The 19,419-nt window shown below is 36.8% G+C and overlaps 1 protein-coding gene across 4 annotated transcripts in view; it reads left to right on the forward strand.

Annotated features, from left to right (window-relative positions):
* Nucleotides 1–19,419, forward strand: part of PTPRD (protein tyrosine phosphatase receptor type D) — a 581,445-nt gene that overhangs the window by 231,772 nt on the left and 330,254 nt on the right. For all 4 annotated transcript variants that reach the window (XM_055428235.2, XM_055428237.2, XM_088837900.1 and 1 more), the window contains exon 4: nucleotides 2,253–2,394. In XM_055428235.2, coding sequence (XP_055284210.1) covers nucleotides 2,253–2,394 — 142 coding nt within the window. The remainder of the gene's footprint in view (nucleotides 1–2,252; nucleotides 2,395–19,419) is intronic.

Below are 19,419 nucleotides of genomic sequence, written 5' to 3' on the forward strand. Positions count from 1 at the left end.
TCAAATATTTATAATGATTTAAACATAAAAAGAATATCTTAATCTTTAAGAAACATTTCCTACATCAGATAGAAAAAGATGTGTATGTCTCTAACCTTTGGTGCACATAAACTTTTTAGTTTAAATTGAACTTTTTTGTCAAAGAGAATTTTGACATACATCAGGCTTGCTAGTAATGATGACTTCTTGACAAACTCTTATAATAAAGATTAAATTATAATAGTAAACATTTCAAAGCACAAATTCTGCTCAGTGCATAAGTCCTAATGAGCATCATATAAACACATCCAGAAAAAATTAATCATTTTAACACAAAGCAGATACATCAAATAATATCGAGTCTTGGGCTGTGAATCTTTAGTATGTGTAACAGTATATTGTATTTTTTTGGTTGTACTAGTTTCTAAAGCCCATGAGAGTATGAGTGTGACTGATTTTGTTACCTCTTCTGTCTCCACTGGCAAATATAGCATCTGGCCTAGAGATGCTATAGTCAATACCAGGTGTTAAATAGGATTTTCAAATTGGAAATTACAACGTTAGCACCTAATGGGGTGCTAATATGGTGTATACAGTTCGTTTGTTGAACTGGACAGGCCTAAACCTAGGAAATAGTTCCAAAATATAATTATACAATGACAGGTAACAATTAATCAAAAATTATTAAGAGATTAGATACTGAGTTCTCATCACAAGGAGAAAAAAAGACATTTCTTATATCTATATGAGATGATGGATGTTAACTAAACTTATTATAGTAATCATATCACCATATGTGTAAATCAAACTTTCATTCTGTACACCTTAAACCTTATGCAGTTATGTATGTCAGATATTGCTCAATAAGACCAAATAAATCAAAATTGAGATTAGTTATAAAAATGTTTAAACCCTTCTCTACATTAAGCCAGGGGAGTTCTCTCAGTGCACACACACACGCACACACATGTATATATTAAATTATGGCATATTTGACAAAAAATTCAGTCTCAAAGTAACTTTGGAACTTTATTCTTCCAAGATGCATAGTAGATTCATTCTAAAATGTGTGATATTTTTATTAGAGTTGAAACTAAATTGTGGTACATTGAGAAGTGGGACATTTGGCTATCTCTGTGAATTTAGAACATAAATGGAATGTAAAAAGGACTTGAAATGGACATATTTTAAAAACTTTCAATCCCTTTTTCCCCATATGTTGACACTTATACACAAAATCTGGGATTGAGCATCTTGTAAATATATTTACAAGACATTCTTTATTCACAGTTTAAGCACATGGATGTATTATTCATAGGGAAATGGAAAAAAAAACCCACAGAATCTCAGTGAACAGATGAAAAAAAAATCATAGTTATAGAAAAGATAAGTAGAGGACTCTACAGTTTTGTGTACATATTTATCAATATCATCATATTATCATATCATTATCAATATCACATCATATCCTCAATATCAGTGTCATCATCATTTTTAAAAAGTACTACTTGAATTTGGTGACAAATACCTAAGATTTCTTAACTGTTTCAGAGTACAGTCCATAATGATAGTGAATTCAGACTTACTGTTTAGAACATTAATTTTCTGCCTGCTGAAGCAGGCCTCCATTTTACAGCAAGAATGCCCTAAAAATGCAGAAAATGCTAAGCTAGAACAAATACTGGAATGATTTATTGCAAAGTTAATGCATGCCATCAGTCTCTTGGGCTGTGAAAGGCATCTCATTGGCTGCCTAAGTACTAGATTTATGCAGTTTCTCTTCATGGTTCGCTCATCTATACTGTTTAGGATGAGACATTTTAAAGCAGAATAGCTATCAGTGGTGGTATGCATTATCTCTTCACCTTACATTTCAGTTACTGAATGGATCCGCATGTGCATTTGTCCTATCAAAGAATAATTTTAGACGTTTACCCATCACAGCAGCATGTTTCTTGCAAAATTAATACCGGAATCACAATGCCCTAGATACACATACTGGAATATTTTCATGAGTAAACCCTGGATGGTTTTCTGTAGTGACAAGAAATTTACATTTTTTGCATATGTAGTTTCATGTCTTTCCATTGTTCAGTACAGGGTTCATTACATTAGACCATTTATTCTGTTTCATCACTGTATCAAAATGCAGTCACAAAATGCTTCTGAGTTTATTGTGAGCCTAATGGCTAGTCCACCACTGCTTTAGGAGGTTTAGCTGAGAGGTAGATGATAGTAACAACACCTGTGACAGCTATTGTTTCCTCTAATAGGTAATAGAGTTTGACGATGGATCTGGATCAGTTCTCAGAATACAGCCCTTACGGACTCCACGTGACGAGGCCATTTATGAATGTGTGGCCTCGAATAATGTGGGAGAAATAAGTGTGTCCACCAGACTCACAGTTTTACGTGGTAAGTATTAAAGTGCAAGGCGGCTGCTTGTGTCACTGTTGAAATTCTGTACCCCAGGTATTCTTTTGTAGGATCATTGAAAAGACTAGCATTGTCATGACACTTAATTGGGAAATATATTGAAGTCAAATACTTGTTAGGGCCAAACTTTAAATAGACAGTGGGCGCTTTCTCTCATAAGATTTAAAAACTGCTAGTCAGGGAGAGGGAAAAAAAAAAGAAGTACTGATTTCAAATGTCAGATACCATTTTGATTTTTGGTAAAGAACCTCAAAAGCAAGCAGGTTATGTTACTCTTTTGCATGTTAACTTCACTCCTGTGTGGATTTTTCATATATAGGTCAGCGACTACTTTTGCAAATTACCAAAGCTGACACTGATGCTTGTAAAATTAAAGGGATATCTTCTGCCTAAAGATGATTTGTTATTAATGAAAAGAATCACGAATGACAAATATACCTTATGTCAAAAAACTATTTTTCTTCATGATTTTATATTTCTTGAACTAATATCTATTGGTGTAAAGGGATTGGAAACAGTGTATATACCTTCTGTGTTTCCGGCTATACGGCTTATGCAGTTTGTCCAAAGCGTGGGATGGTTTGCCCGCTCTTTAGTACAGTGTGTCTAGTACAGTGTGTCTGCTTTGAAGACTTCCTTTAGAATGACAGTGGAAAAGAAGAAAGGCTAGTGATGAATAATATTCTGTTGTATAATATACATATAATTTGGTCTTCTGTGTAGAGATAAGGACGTAGCCTAATTGGGTTTCAGCCATAGTTAATATTTCTAGATGAACTCTTCTGTGCCTTTGTTTCTTCCTTTCTCATACAAACCTGCATTTGTTCGTTTGTTTCCTTTGTATTGCTTTGAAATTCACTTTGCGTGATTCCACAGTTTAGGAGAATAGCCTTCAGATGAGAGTTAGAAAGAAGAGACCATAATTAAATAATCTTGGTTTGGGGGCAGGAGGAGAAGGGGACAACAGAGAAGTGAGATGGCTGGATGGCATCACCGACTCGATGGACATGAGTTTGAGTGAACTCTGGGAGTTGGTGATGGACAGGGAGGCCTGGCGTTCTGTGATTCATGGGGTCGCAAAGAGTCAGACACGACTGAGCGACTGAACTGAACTGAGAGAAACATATATAAAGAACATTTCTCCTCCATTCTGTCTCCTCCAGCTTTGAGGGGTATATTTTCTTTGTATGTTTAATAAAACCAAAAACATTTCCTTTAAGATCTACTTAGTACCAGAATTAATCAATCTGAGAAGCCTAGAAAAGAAGATTGATGTATACATCCTAAAATGTGTTTTAAGTAACAGAAACGTCTTACTAAGTCTTAGGGGAAATATTGACCAAGTAGATAAAGATCTTTGAATCTTGTGTAACAGAATGCTGCTTAAAAACAAGCAAATCAGGTGTGAAGTACATTTCTTGTCATTATGACAAGCTCTGTTCAATATAGAATGTTCTCTGTCCCTCTATAAACACACAGAGATATTGATAAAATATTTGAAAATTAAATGCATGGTTAGGCTTATAAACAAGAAAGGTATTTCCAGGTACTGAAAACAGAGAACCTCCAGATAAAAGATAATTTGTAAACTTACAAACCAAGATAATAGCCAAATGGACTATATGATACAGGGCTGGAGGTTTAACTCTCTAATATGACACAGCTCTATATCAAATAGGATGGTGGGAAGAAGAGCTAGATAAGCTTTCTGTATAAAATAAGAATTCTAGCACTATTTCTATAGTACAATACTTAGAACTCAGAAGCTAATGAAAAAGCTGGTTAGATACATTGAATTCCATGGAGTGTGGAGCATGCAGCCATGTAAGGATCCACCCCATTAGAGACTCCACCACAGTCCAGGACATACAACCCCAGATAAGGTCATTCTTTCACAGATGGGCTCATTGGTATCCATTCTAATAAAGCATGAATGCCAGTTCCAACACACGAGAGCCAGGAAGCCCAATTGGTGAGAGTAGAAGTTATAGTCTGTGAAATACAGATAATTGAACTCTATAAATGGGTTCTAAAAGAAATGAATTTTGAATATTCGTCAGGGTAAAGAAAAGAGTAAAATCTATTAGGTAAAATAAGACATTAGGGAAAAAAGAGCAGTTAGGAGAAGCTAGATTTTGGAATTGAAAGGAATCTTGAAGACTATGTTTATATGTACTGCAATATGTACTAAAATATATGCATATGTGCACATACTTGTGTATGTTCACATAAATTTAGATGAAAGGTCCGAAGACTGTTGAGTAATTTGGGAGGAATATTCATATGGGAAGCAAAACCAGATTGATTTGTTGGTCTTTTAAAAATGTAATCTTCTCTTATTCATGTGGTTTATAACTAGTGCTATCATGTAGAAAATGTATTACGAAGATGCAATCAAGTAAAGTTTATTAGAAACTTTTTGGATGTTTTCCCTTTCTGAGTTTCCTGAACAAAACCCTTAAAAGGAAGTAATGAGAGTTGTTTGGTTTGACTTAATCTTTTTGTGTTTGATGAAGACATTAATAAGAAATTGGAGGAAACTATCACTTGATATAGACATACACGTGGATTTATATTGTCCTTCCTTCCAGCTGATTGGGATCCTCCCATCTCATCTGCGTTATCCAGCTAGCTCCCCGTAAAGCAAGTCCTTTTGAAATTTTAATGTGATCTTAACTTTCTATGTGAATATCTGTCATATATAAGTTCATTTGTATGAAAATTTATGATTCTAGTAAAGTATTTCAACCTTATTTTTTTAAAGATTATTTTTAGCAATTTGGAAATGTTTCATGAGAAAAACTCAAAGATATTTTGGATAATGAAAAAGTAGTCTAAACATAACCTTAGAATATTTTCATGTATCCTTACAGGATGAAATAAGTGGGCTTGGGAAATACCTTTGTTTCTTAGAGTTGCCTCTTTGTTTAAAATTTCTAAATAACTATTGATAATCTTACTAGTAATAGTCTTTAAAAATATTCCAGTTGGTAAACTGCATTTCTAGACTATGAACATTGTAAGCAGTTAACTAGATGAACATGAGGAGTTTTACCCTATAGTTGTGGGCTTTATGCCCATTTTAAGTTCACTTCCCTTGAAAATCACATTGGCAGATACCCAAGCTCTCTGCTCTGCTGTGGATGGAAACTGCTTTGCACTTTTTATCCATTGCCCCTTGTCCGATGCCCATTTTGTCCACATGGGTCATTTACTTTTTACCCACTTTGCTGACAGTGCCAAAAATGTGCCAGCTGTTGTGATGAGTTTTGTCTAAGTGGACTGGATAGAGAACAGTAATTTATTTCACACAGGCCACTAGAGGACCTGATTAATTGGAGACTTAGTCATCTGACCTGTGCAACTAATGCAGAAGACACTGAAATAATACTCTGACCGCTCATGTGTATTGAAGGGAGTATTTCAGGGAAAACTTGCCCTGTGAAGCTCATTTCAAATTACCCTCATGCTGAAAAACTGTTTTCATAAGGAAGGATAACTTCAAACTCAGGCAGAACATGCCCCCCCCTGGAATGAGATGTTTGAGCAACTACCATTTATATGGGTAGATTGCAGTTCATAGAGGAAGTAGTGAATGTGGTATTTATAGACTCCAGGTCAATTATTGATTTATTTTGGTTGCCTTGCCTGTGGATACATAAGCAAATACCATCTCCCTAGTTCTATAGCACTTTAGGGGGCTGAGCATAGCTGTCGTACATGTTTCTATCCTGTGCATAACTTTAAGTGGAGGCTTCACATCTCACTGAGAGGTTATTAAGGGCCGAGCCTTGCCTAATGTGGGATTCTGCTAAGGATTTTGGATTGGATATTAGACTTCCAGTGAAGAGCAAAGTATAGGACCAGAGAAGGTATTTTAAGAAGAGTGATTATCATCCAGATGGAATTGGTTCTTTCTGAATCTTTGGTTCACGGGCCACCATTTCCTCCTGCCCAAAGATATCAAGGGGAAAACTTGTAAATTTGGGTAATGATAACCAGAGATGAACATGTTCTCTCAGCTACATCTTATCAGCCACTGGTCAGGGAAAAATGAGTTATCACCGTCCATAGACTTTTCTTTCCTGTAAGAATCCAGGATCATATGCCTGTTTTAGGCAAGTAGAAAGACATCAAGAATCCTTTTTTTTTCTTACTCACATAGCTCCCTTTCTCTAAGAGAAAGTTTTAGAAAAATTTAGTCAACTCTCTGTGACTAAATATCATGTTAGTTGAATTAGATTTTTTAAAATGTAGTAATCAGAAAATGCACATTGTATCATCCAGAACTTCATGTACTATGTCATTTTTCTAAATTTAGTGGATTACTTTCAGAGACTTGTCCATTTTGAAATAGTACTGCTCCTCAAACCACCACCAGCACCACCACAACCAAACAGCATGTGTGTGTGCTCAGTCATGCCCAACTCTGCGACCCCCTGGTCTGTGGCCCGCCAGGCAAGAATACTGGCGTGCATTGCCATTTCCCACTCCAGGGTATCTTCCCAACCCAAGGATCAAACGTGAGTCTCTTGCATTTCCTGCATTGGCAGGTGGATTCTTTACCCCTACACCACCTGCGAAGCCCCAAAACAAAACAGGGCATTATATACAAGATTGTTACTACCAGCTTGTTCCGAGATCACACACTAAGTAAAATTATTGTCTACAAAAAGTTAGCTGACAAAATATGAGACGATTGAGTTGCTTAGTTTTACAGACATATTTTATGAAGTGACACGTTTGAGGATCTGCTCCGCATTAGTGCATCATAGTTTATGAATGATCACCATCAAGGCATAAGATACTACCCAAAGTCCCCAAGTTCAGGTCTCAAATAATTTGAGTCCCAACTCCGGCTCTGTTCCGGAATTACTGTGACATCTTGAGCAAACTTATTAACCTTCCTGTACTTGTGCTCATTCTTTTATCTTGATGTCATGTGTACGGGGAAAACATTGAACTGGTGATCTCTCAGATCTCTGCTCTCTGGCTTTCTGTGTTTCAGTGACATCCCTTTTTCAGCAAGTCAGTTCTTGCAAGATGGCTGTTACTGATATAGTAAAACACACAGCTAGCATTTGGGTGAGACAGAAAAGGCATTTCATTGGGGAATGGAGAGCAATGTTTGCATAATATGTCTGTTTCAAAAAATGTAAGCCATTATAGCAGTTAAAAAAAAAAAAACAGCTTTACCATCTTTCAGGGAGAAGGCAGTCAACTCTCTCTGCCATTGTTATGCTACCCTGTGATCAGAATTAGCATGTTCATTACAGTTTCATTTTATTAATGCCTCTTTTTGAAGATGAACACAGTTGTCCCCGCTGTGAAAATGGTACTTTGCCGTTTATGTTATAAAGTGGTCTCGGCTGGGGATCCAGGCTAGGAACATTAAAGAACAAAGCACAGCTGCTTGACTGTCACACAAAAAGATTTTTATGAAAGACTGAAACAAAAGGAAGGATGGCCGGCGCAGAACAAACTTGCTGACAATTATGGTACCACGTGAAGATTCTTTGAAAAGGTTTATAAAATAGTCTTGTACTTGGAATAAATTGATACAACGTTATAAAGCCTTCCTGACTACTGCATTTCCTGGCTGAAAAGAGGTGCAGAGCCATATAAGTAAACAGAAACTTCTGACTCTCAGGAGTACTTACAAATAACTGTTCTTTACGTATCAGTATGTATCAGTGTTGACGAAGGCAGGAGCCCACATGAGCAGTTCCGTGGAGACTCTAGGACTGAGAGACGTTAAACCTGATAATATCTCGGAGAAAGTGTGTGCGTGAGCTGAAGATTTTCATGTTTCCTTGTGATCAGTCTTTTACGGATCTTCCTGTTGGAGATGCATGTTGCTTTCTTTTAATCAGTATCATTTGTTGTCTCAGAGAGAATGGGTGCACTTGTGAATTGTTGCATTTATGTGAGAGCACGTTTATACTTTTGGCTTCATATTATTTAAGATAATTTAAAAATGAATATTGAGTCATATGAGCATTTACTGTTGATTGGTTGATGAAGATGTAAAAATGTCGAGTCGGAAGGGAGTTTGGTGAACCGAAGAGAATCACTTATGTTTGATGGAATAAATCAAGGTCTAGAGAGTTTGAAATGATTTTTCTCTTGGTCAGACAGCTAAGATTTCCTTTGGTTTTTACCCAGTCAGAAATAAACCCTACTTTATTAGGTTGTGACAATGTATTCCAGCCCTTCAGATATTCCCTTTTGAGATATAAGAAGACAATTCACATTGTCCAGGAAGAACTGTGTTCTTCCGGTTTACCAGTCACAGACAAACAGATATGAATGCAAAGAGTGCTAAACATTCTATGGATTTGTGAAGTGGGGAAAGTCCACTTTGATGATGCATCATGGGGAGGAGGTCTCTGAGTTGGGGCTTGAAAATTATGTAGGATTTTATCAGGCAGAGCTAGTATGAGAAGCAGTTAAGGATACAGTTTCATGAGCATTCTTGCATACATAAGAAATTGCTAAATATTTGATGGTGGTTGTGGGTGGTATATTAGGGTTCTCCAGAGAAACAGAACCAATGTTAAGTGTATGCATATTTATACTTATTTTGTTTATGTATGTAAAGAGATTTATTATATTGCATTGGCTCATACTATTAAGGAGGCTGGAGAAGGAAATGCTAACCCACTTCAGTATCCTTACCTGAAGAATCCCACAGAGGAGCCTGACTGGGTACAGTCCGCAGGGTCTCACAGAGTCGGATACAACTGAGCGACTAAACAACATTACGGAGGTTGACAACTCCTGAGGTCTGCAGGTTGAGTCAACAAACTGGAGGTCCAGGAAAGCTGATGGTATAGTTTGAATGCCAACAGGCTTGCGACCCAGGAAGAGCTGGTGTTTCCCATTTGAGACTGAAGGCAGGAATATGCCAGGATCCCAGTTTGAAGGTTGTTAGGTAGGAGGAATTCTCTTATGTGGGAGAGGGTCATTCTTCTTGTTCTGTTCAGACCTTAAACTGATTGGATGGGGTCCACTCACATTAGGGAAGCCCATCTGCTTTACTGGGTCTTTTGATTTAAATGTTAATCTTATCGCAAAACACTCATATGGTAACACCCAAAATAAGATTTAACAAACTGTCTGGGTACCTTGTGGACAGACAAATTGATACATGAAATTAACCATCACAAGTCAGTATAAACAATAGTAGCTCAGAGTAGTGTAGAAGTTAAAAGGGTAGTAGTAGAAGAAATGGAGGAGCCTGGTAGGCTGCAGTACATGGGGTCGCTAAGGGTCGGACACGACTGAGCGACTTCACTTTCACTTTTCACTTTCACACATTGGCGAAGGAAATGGCAACCCGCTCCGGTGTTCTTGCCTGGAGAATCCCAGGGACAGGGGAGCCTGGTGGGCTTCCATCTATGAGGTCACACAGAGTCGGACACGACTGAAGTGACTTAGCAGCAGCAGCAGCAGTAGAAGAAAATGAGACTGGGACATACTTCATTGGCCAAAGAGATTAAGCTACAAATGTGAGAAATTGTGTGACTAAGTTAATATAAGATCATCTCTACATGAGTTGAAATTTACAGAGGTCTGTCAAAATACTTAAAGTAGCATACCAAACAATTCATGTTCCTTTATACACAACTGATGTTTATATCAGTACTTTAAGACTGAATAGTTGGTTGTCTTTCACTGATAAAATTTGAACAATTTTTAAAAATTCAATTTTCTGGTTTTCAAAATTAGTTTTATTTTAAGCTACTAATTAAGATGTAGTTTTCAGAGTTGTGCATGCATAATTTATTGGGATTTAGGGCATAGATATACCAAATGCCTCATCTAGGATTTAATTATCAAAATCCTAATTATGTATCTCCTTAGAACAGCAAGTAGCTTATTTTATCTTATTAAAAAAACAATGACTTGTGAATTAATGCCACATTAAACACAAATATGAAGATATACATTCAAGTGTTCTTAATATATTTTATTAAAGATAGGAAGAAGATTTAAAGACTATCTTATCTGTGATTTTTCTAAATGACCTTGTGTTCTAATTTATGTCTCAAAATCTTCCATACTTCTATTTTTGTAACTTTAGCATTTATTCTTGATTTTTAATGTTTATAGTTGTATTAAATATGCATACATTGTATTCACACAGTGGATTTTTTTAAAACTAATAGATTTTGACCACATTATTGCATATTAAATTTTTTTTCTCACATGCCTGATGATACGTGTGTGTTCAGGTAATGAAATTTGATCTCAGTTTGGTTTTTCTAGAAGAGATCCTACGTTTTTCAGAATGTAACACCAAAAGAGTTTAAAAGCGTGAAATTGCATCATGAATGAGACTAGCAAATCAGTATTACAGTTTTCAGATATTTTCTATACTTCTAAGTTGATATTAATACTTATTTTTGTATATTTGTTTAATTCCATGGGCAACCACAGATGGATCATTTATCAGACAACTAGAATATTAAATATGGTAGAAAAGTATTAGCTCATAAAAACTTGATAGCTTTTAGTATATATGATTATTATTTATCAATACTTATACCTTGTATAGTTAAACTAAAGACTTTGCTTGGGATACACACACACACACTTATATTTATATATATATATATATAGTTCATGGTATATAATGTGGTATGTGTCTGACCTATTTGCTTTGTAGCACTTTGCAGTATATGAAATTATAGTCTTTATTTCTTGAAACTTTCCTTTCATGTACCCCTTTGCATTGTAGCTCCATTATATTTTTCTCTGGCCTAGAAATGTTCCTAGCATTTACTGGGCATTCAACAAATATTTGTGGAGTGAATGTATACCATAAAGAAGGATATATAAATATCCTTATTTATATTAGGTTATATAAATACATGCAATGTAGTAAGAGACCATTTGGGCAGGCATTAATCTCACTTTACATGTAATGGACAAAAGTGATCATCATTTCGTTGGTCATTATAAGATGACGAGTGTGAATGAGAACCAGAAAACCAAGACAAATGGAATAAGCTCGACAAAGAGAAAGAGTGAAACAGGGATTCACCGTGGAAAGAGAATGCTCTTCATAGGCTAGATGGACGTGGGTTCATATCGGTAGTCCACTGTTTTGGACTGTATGGGTTTAGACATATTACTTATGTCTAAACTGGAAGCGCCTCATCTTTAGAGTGGAGGATGATCCTAACTACCTTTCAGGGTTATTTTTAGAAATTAATCACAGATATGAGTAGAACATGTGGCACAGTGACTCAGATACAGAAATTGCTTCCTTCTCTGTTACCCCTCTGAAGCTGAACTCTGGCCCTCTTATCCACTGCTGAATCCTCAGCATCTGGAATAGACCCTGGCTATGATGATGGCATAGAGGATAGCATCGACAATTCTGGAAATGAGGTTTTTGGTACCTTATAAAACATTGCTTAGCCCAAAGGCCTGAACATCAGCTTTGCACGTGGAAATAAGCTAGTATAAGACTCTGAAAAATACATATGCATTACCAAGTTATTTGGAACAATTGAAGAGTGTGTATTGGTACAATGCTCTCTAATATGCAACACCTAAGAATTTGAACTTCTTTTTTTTCCCCTCATACATTTGTGCTTAATTTTGTGTTAACACACATCCTCATAGTCTTCAGAATTCTTGCAGGTTGGGACCCAGCAGTCAATTGCTTGGACTCCCTGGGTCAAACTAGAGTCATACTTGAAACAGAATTTCTGTTCCATTACCTCTGAATAATGGCAGGTCACAGAATAGACTAAAATTATTAATTTCTTAAACATCTATGAAAATGAAGCATCATTCCGTTCCGTTCCGTCGCTCAGTCATGTCCGACTCTTTGCGACCCCGTGGACTGTAGCCTAACCAGGCTTCTCCATCCATGGGATTCTCCAGGCAAGAATACTGGAGTGGGTTACCGTTTCCTTAGTTATACATTAAAATGTATAGCAAGAATATCACATATCGTTTCAACAGTTAAAGAGATAATAGAAAATAATTTTTTCCCTTCTATTTTTTTTTTTCTAATAACTTTTTTTGTAAAAAGTGATCAAAGGTGTTGTTACAAGTTCAGGTTCTACCAACAGACTTCTGAGTTCGGACCGTGACTCCACTATTTGCCCTCTGGTTTTGCTCACATTTCTCGTAAGCTTCAGCTTTTTTGTTTGTCAAGTAGAGAAAATAAGACCTATTGCCTAAACTTGAGAGGGTAATTCTAGGAGATGATCCACATAAAGTTTTTAGCAAAGTGCCAGGTATTCAGTTAACGTTAGTCTTTGTGGAGGATATGATTCATCTCACCAATGATTACTACTAGTAATGCTATAGGTATCAATAATTAATTTTAAATTATTTTAATTAAAGAGCACTACCTTAGTAGTAAAGTTGAATTTTCTGACACGGGCAAAATCATCTCTGTAAGCCTAGAAAAACACATACTTTATAGTCATTAAGTTGTGCTGCTTCAGTCCAGATGCTGCTGCTAAGTCACTTCGGTCGTGTCTGACTCTGTGTGACCCCTTAAACGGAAGCCCACCAGACTCCCCCGTCCCTGGGATTCTCCAGGCAAGAACACTGGAGTGGGTTGCCATGGCCTTCTCCAATGTGTGAAAGTGAAAAGTGAAAGTGAAGTCGCTCAGTCGTGTCCGACCCTTAGCGACCCCACGGACTGCAGCCCACCAGGCTCCTCCATCCATGGGATTTTCTAGGCAAGAGTACTGGAGTGGCTTGCCATTGCCTTCTCCGCAGTCCAGATGCACGTGCCACCAATTCACTCCTGTGGTTCCACAAAATATTGGGTTGACCAAAAAGTTCATTTGGGTTTTTCTGTAAGATCTTACAGAATATTTAGTATTTAAAAATTTGAATGTTATCCTGACATAAGTGATTGGGGAGTGTACTTAAGAGAACATGGGAGGAAACTTTTCTTTAATCCTAAACAGAGTTTTCTCTCCATACTTAGACTAGAAGTGTCATATAGGCAGGATTTTGTTCTGCTCAAGATTGAGCACCCAGCATAATGTTTGACATAGTGTCAGTTTTCAGTAAATATTTGTTAATTGAGTGAGCAAATGACAAGTTTGACAGTGGTGTTTCTGAATATTTTTTCTTTCAGAGCTACTTCATTTAAGGTTTTATTTTTTAAAATTAGAAACAACAGTATATATTGCTTCCACATCTAGGGTAAGCACACAGTTGCTGAGAAGCCATTTGTATTAATTCATGAATTTTTCATTTGATAATATGGTTCTCTGTATGCCAGAGATTGTGCCAAATGTTGGGAATGTAAAGGTGGAAAAGACATTATCACCTCCTGCCTTCAAGTAAGCTACAGTCTCTGCTTGACTGGAAACTAATTTTGGTTAAAATGACAAGACAGTTATACATATATAGTGTAGTTGGAGATAATGAAGTCTATTTTTAGAGGTGTGCTCACAGTAATTCAGCTTATATCTTTCTAAGTTAGTACTTGCATAAGAACTAATGTCTCCTTGAGTATTCCATCACTATGACAGTAAGGTCTTGAAACGTAAAATGTGTTTGACATATGAAGCCTCAACTGACAGAAAAATTAAACTTGTCTTTTTTTCCTGATGAGTAAAATTGTTCTGAGGAATAATTTTATTTGTGGAAAGATTTCAGATATATTTTGCTTGGGTTTTGAGAAAACTGGTGCAATAAAAATACTTAAACAATTAGCTTGAAAGTAATATTCCCATTTGTTTCTCTCCCAACTAATAGAGGAGTTTTTATTACTGCACCATTTTATATGACTGCTTTTTGCTCTATGTTGAATTGACAAAGAATACCTAAATAGGAAATGATTTTAACATGTGCTAATAAAATACCTTAAAACATCATCTTTCTCAGAAAACTTCCTTCAACAAAATTGATTTTCAAAGTAAAATATTTATGTATTGAAAAATGGAAGTTTAGGTGTTTTTACTCATGAGTAAAATCCATTAGCGTATACTTCAAAGTAGGAACATTCTTAGACATGTTACTTCCTAGGGCCTAACAGCTTGGATTAGAGCCCTGTTCCCTTTAGAACCTTCTGTTTACAGTTGAGTTTTATGAATGTCATTATATCTTTTGATGGTAGATACAAATTTCCAGGTATTGCCAAGCCTGTTATAAACTGACATCAAATACCACATCTGACTTACTGGGGATCCCATTAATCTTTGTTGAAGATGTATTAATGAAGTTAACACTTTTCCACTCACCAGCACATAGAATTCTCTCATCTCAGGTGATCAACAGATAAATCATTGCCGAGAAGGACGAGTTCACCCGTACTTAAATTATTCTTTATGGTAATTTACCCTAAACTGGCTGTAAAGAGCCAGGGAGGACATTAAATGTTGCCCAGTAAGACTAGGGTTTGGCTAATCTTGACTTAATTTCCTATCAACATGTTTACAATATGACTATGCTAGCTTAAAAAATAAACAAGAAAAATGTTGATATAACGTGTTTTTAAACAAGCCTGGCCAACTGCACACAAACAGCGTTTATTAAGCCTCGAGGCCCTCCTTCTTGGGTCTTCCAGGGATGACTCTTGGGTTAAAGGCCCTCCCCAAACCGTCACTGTGTTCTGGTGCCAGAAAACATCTATGGGAATGGCAGAGGCGAAGTCATCTGATGTGGACTTGAGGTAGAAACATAGATTTACCCTAGAGCCTAAGATGCTTCTCTGTCAAGTCCCTCACTTCCGTAGTGCTTACCAAAGCCCTGGGAGTGCCTAGAAGGATGTTCAGTTGATTGTGTGTTTTTCCCTAAATTTACAAAAGTAGTATTTTTGTGTTTGTTTTCGTAAAGTAAACCTCTAAAATATCCTAAGTTTGAGATGTTACAGAACCTAGATCTACCACTAAGATAAAACTAAGATAAAGAGTCATATTTGATATATAATTGATAAAGAATATTAATTGAGGATGAAAGTCTAACAGATGGGGGACAAATGACTTTCCCAACTCACCCTCCATTGATCAACAGACTTTAAAAAACTTTGCCCAGTGTTTCTAATTCCGAGTCCCTAATTTTGTGGAGAATATCTTTGCTTTGTTTTAGTGTACTCGTGGAGTGAATACAGACTACTGTCTCCTTAAGAACGGTTGTACATGTCACAGACAATTCTCCGTCCCACCTGTTAGTTGTGCTTAATCTGGTAATGGTTTTATTCCTCCATTTGGAAAGACCAGTTTTTCTGTTGTTTCTCTGCCTGAACAAATACCACCAATACCATCCCTGAAGCAAAATAGTCTTTTCTGCAAGTCACTGGCTGATTGATCATTTTTATTTTAATTTAGTTATAAAGTTTAGAGTTGTTAATTACCAAAATTCATCAAATGAATTTCTGAACTGATTCTCTGTGAGTGACATGTTGCCTTGTATGTCAAAGAAGAGACTAGGAGGAGGACTGGCATGGTGGAGGCTGCTTACTTGAGTTTTTCTGTAAAATGATTATTTACAAGACCTTCAGATTTCTTTTCTCTCTGAGCAGACGTTACAGAACCTATTTACATGTTCATGTTTTACAGACAATTGGAAAAGAAAAATAATAAAAATAATGAAAGAGAAAAATTCCTGTGCAATTAAGAATCTCCAAACATGCAGCTCAGCTTGGGGGATGGGTGAAGCCCTCTGTGGGCTTCCTATGTGGCACAGTGATAAAGAATCCACCTGCCAATGCAGGAGATGCAGGAGACATGGATTGGATCCCTGGGTCTGGAAGATACCCTGGAGGAGGACATGGCAACCCACTCCAATATTCTTGCCTGAAGAATCCTCATAGACAGAGCAACCTGGCAGGCTACAGTCTATGGGGTCACAGAGAGTTGGCTATGACTGAGCACTGACGAATGAGCACGTTCTCTCTCTGAGAGCCTGAGAGATCCTCAACCCTGAAAGACAAGGCTACTCAGTACTTGACTGACTTACTAAGAGAAGATCTATCTGTGCTGTGGAGGATCTACAGGTTCACAGGATTCAGAGTTTAGAATTTGCTTGACCAAAATTTCATAACTATTAAATGAGGTTGATTACCAAGTGCTCTGAGTACAGATCCTCCGCTGTATTCACTACTTTGGGTTGCCATCTGATGCTGTGCTGCACAGGGCACAGTTGGATATAAAGTGACATGGAGAGTAACAGGGATTGATGTTTTGGATCCCAAGTACAAGAATGGGACTGTGTAAAAAAATTTGCTTAATGGCAGCAAGTGGGATCACTTGGTTGATAGTTTAGGGGGGATTTTTTCATTAACCTTGAGTTCTCTTATCAGGGGTATAAAAAGAGCTGTGAGTGGATTAAAGCATTGGATGGCATGGATATAAGGGGCAGATAGTTAAAGTAAGGAAGGCTTAGGAATGTCCCAAAAGATCACTAAAAGTGTTCTTCCCAAATGTTTCTCTGATGCAACCCCAGGAAGAGAGAAGGTCAGTGCTAGTCATTTTAGTCATTTGGAACTGAGTTGGGTTAGTGTTTGTGGCCCTGTGACTTTCTCTTTCAAACCTCTGTCTCATGGAGTTTATCAGCACCCCTCACCCTCAATCTGATAATCTAACAAGAAAATAGTTCTCCTTCATTAAGAAAATTGTTCAGAGAATCTTTGATCACAATTCAGGACTTTGTACATAGTATATTTCTATGAAAATGAACAGTCTAGAGTCAGGTTTGTTTGTTCCTTTTGAATGTTGTCCATTACTAAAATTGCTGAGTTAATTGGAAAGGACCAAAGGTCTTTACTTAATCTTTATCAGGGAATTAGGGGCATGATGATCTCTTTTTCAGAGCTCAGGTATCTCATTTTGGGAACTTATCTCTTTGCTGTACTCCACAGAGGGTCGTGGTGTGAAGCAAGTATTAGTTCACTGTCTTAAATAGCAGTTGGTGGAAGCTTATGGTTAGATCTCATTGTTGGGAAGGTGATTTTAAATTCTTATTTTAGGCAAAAGCATCTGCAATTTAAGACTGCAGAAAGCAGCAGTGAGAAGATCTTAACAGTTCTACTCAGTTGGACAATTCTTCATTACACTGACAGTTTAATTGGGTGTAAAAAGAAATGGCAATTTAAAATCAAGAGCTTTAAGTGGGATAACCTACCAGTTTCAGAGTTAATATATTAAAAAAAAAAATCAAGACTCAAAGACAGCACATCTTTAGTTCTCTGGTTAGTTATTTCCTATTGAGTATGTTCTGTGCTAAAAGTGCCCTATCAGATGTGCCTTTTAATGGCAACTTTTGCCAAAAAAAATCTGAAAATGAAGAGAACAAACTGAATTGACCCTTTTATACATGTGGATAGATAGACATAGAAACACCTGTTTTTATAAAAGCTTATTCACTCAGTTTTATTATTTTAGTGTGTCCATGACTCTAATGTTCTAATTGGAAAGACTCAGATTATTTTGGTCCTTTTAAACAAAAATTAATTTGGTATTGCTTATCTCATGAGAATAAAGGTTATATTTGACTTATCCATCCATACTCGTATCCCCAACACCCGGACAGGAGAGGTTACAATGTGTTCAATTATTTGTTAAAATACTGTCAGTAAATTTGACAATTTAAGATTGTCCAAGTGACATATCCAAGATTGACTTTAGCCTAGTAATCAAGACTTGAAGTAAATGACCTCCATATTTTAGGCTTTGTACATCCCTTTGATGAGAAGGCATTAGACATTTCTCCAAAATGATACTTCTATTCCTTCTCCTGAGAAATGTAAGCAATTTCAGTTGCCTCTCAGCTCATGAGATGGGTGTACCAGTATCCCTTTTCAGAGATATGAATAGACATTTCCTTCTTTTCCCTTTTCCCAAATTTCCTCTCTCTATTCCTTCTTTCCAAGGATTTTAGGTAAGTGTTATTCAGTTCAGTTCAGATCAGCTCAGTCACGGCCAGCTCTTTGCGACCCCGTGGTCTGCAGCACTCCAGGCTTCCCTGTCCACCACTGACTCCCGGAGCTTGCTCAGTCTCATGTCCATTGAGTCTGCGATGCCATCAGTTTGCATGATGCCTTCAGTTTTCGTGACATCACATGACATGTATGTTTCATGAATTCGCAGATGAAAATTTCTCTTATAGAGACTTTATTGTAATACTATAAAATAAGGTTAGACTCAGACATAGAGATTAGACTTGTCGTTGTTAACGGGGAGATGTGGAGAAGGAGGGATGGACTGGGAATTGGGAATCAGGTTCAGTTCAGTTCAGTTGCTCAGTCGTGTCCGACTCTCCGCGACCCCGTGAATCAGGAGATGCAAACTATTACATTTGAAATGAATAAACACAGTGGGTCTGCTGTGTCGCACAGGGAACTGTATCCAGGCTTCTGGGATAAACTATAATGGAAGAGAATGTTTTTAAAAAGATTGTATACATGTTCATTTTAGATAAAAGTTATAGAAAGTAGAGTATGGTTGTGCTTATGTGGGTGTTTGAAAAATGTCATTTTATACACTGATTGTCCCCAGTTAGAGTGTTACCAGCTAAATTACTTCTAAATAAGGAATTGACTATGTCTGTGCCAGTCACAGTTCTGGATGAGTTTCAGATTAGCTGGTGAAGATAGTCTTGGCAATACAGAAGACATAATTACTCCAGAAAGATTCACAGCACACCAAAATTGTTAGTAGATTTAGCCAGAGTATTCAGAGCCCACAGCTCTAAGAATGAAACTGCCTAGACCCTCTGTAATAACATCAGTAGTCTTTTATCTTGCACTTGAAAACTGGTTTTGGGGAGGAAGTATCGTTTGAAAAGAGGGTATTTTTACTTGAGAATATCAACTTTATGATTTAAGTTGTGTATGTGACAGAAACAGTCCACAATATTTTTTTATAAGAAATGATAAATTCTTCTCACATTTGCTGTCATTATTAATTCCATTAACTGTAATATCTCATCTATATTTATCGTTCTTTTTTCAGTCTTCCATAGAATCTGAAGTAGAGGATCACTGTGTTCAATTTTGAGATGCTCCATTCTTTAACA

This window comes from Moschus berezovskii, chromosome 7 (assembly GCF_049115385.1).
Source record: "Moschus berezovskii isolate FMDL1 chromosome 7, NW_MosBer_1.0, whole genome shotgun sequence".
Classification (NCBI taxonomy): domain Eukaryota; kingdom Metazoa; phylum Chordata; class Mammalia; order Artiodactyla; family Moschidae; genus Moschus; species Moschus berezovskii.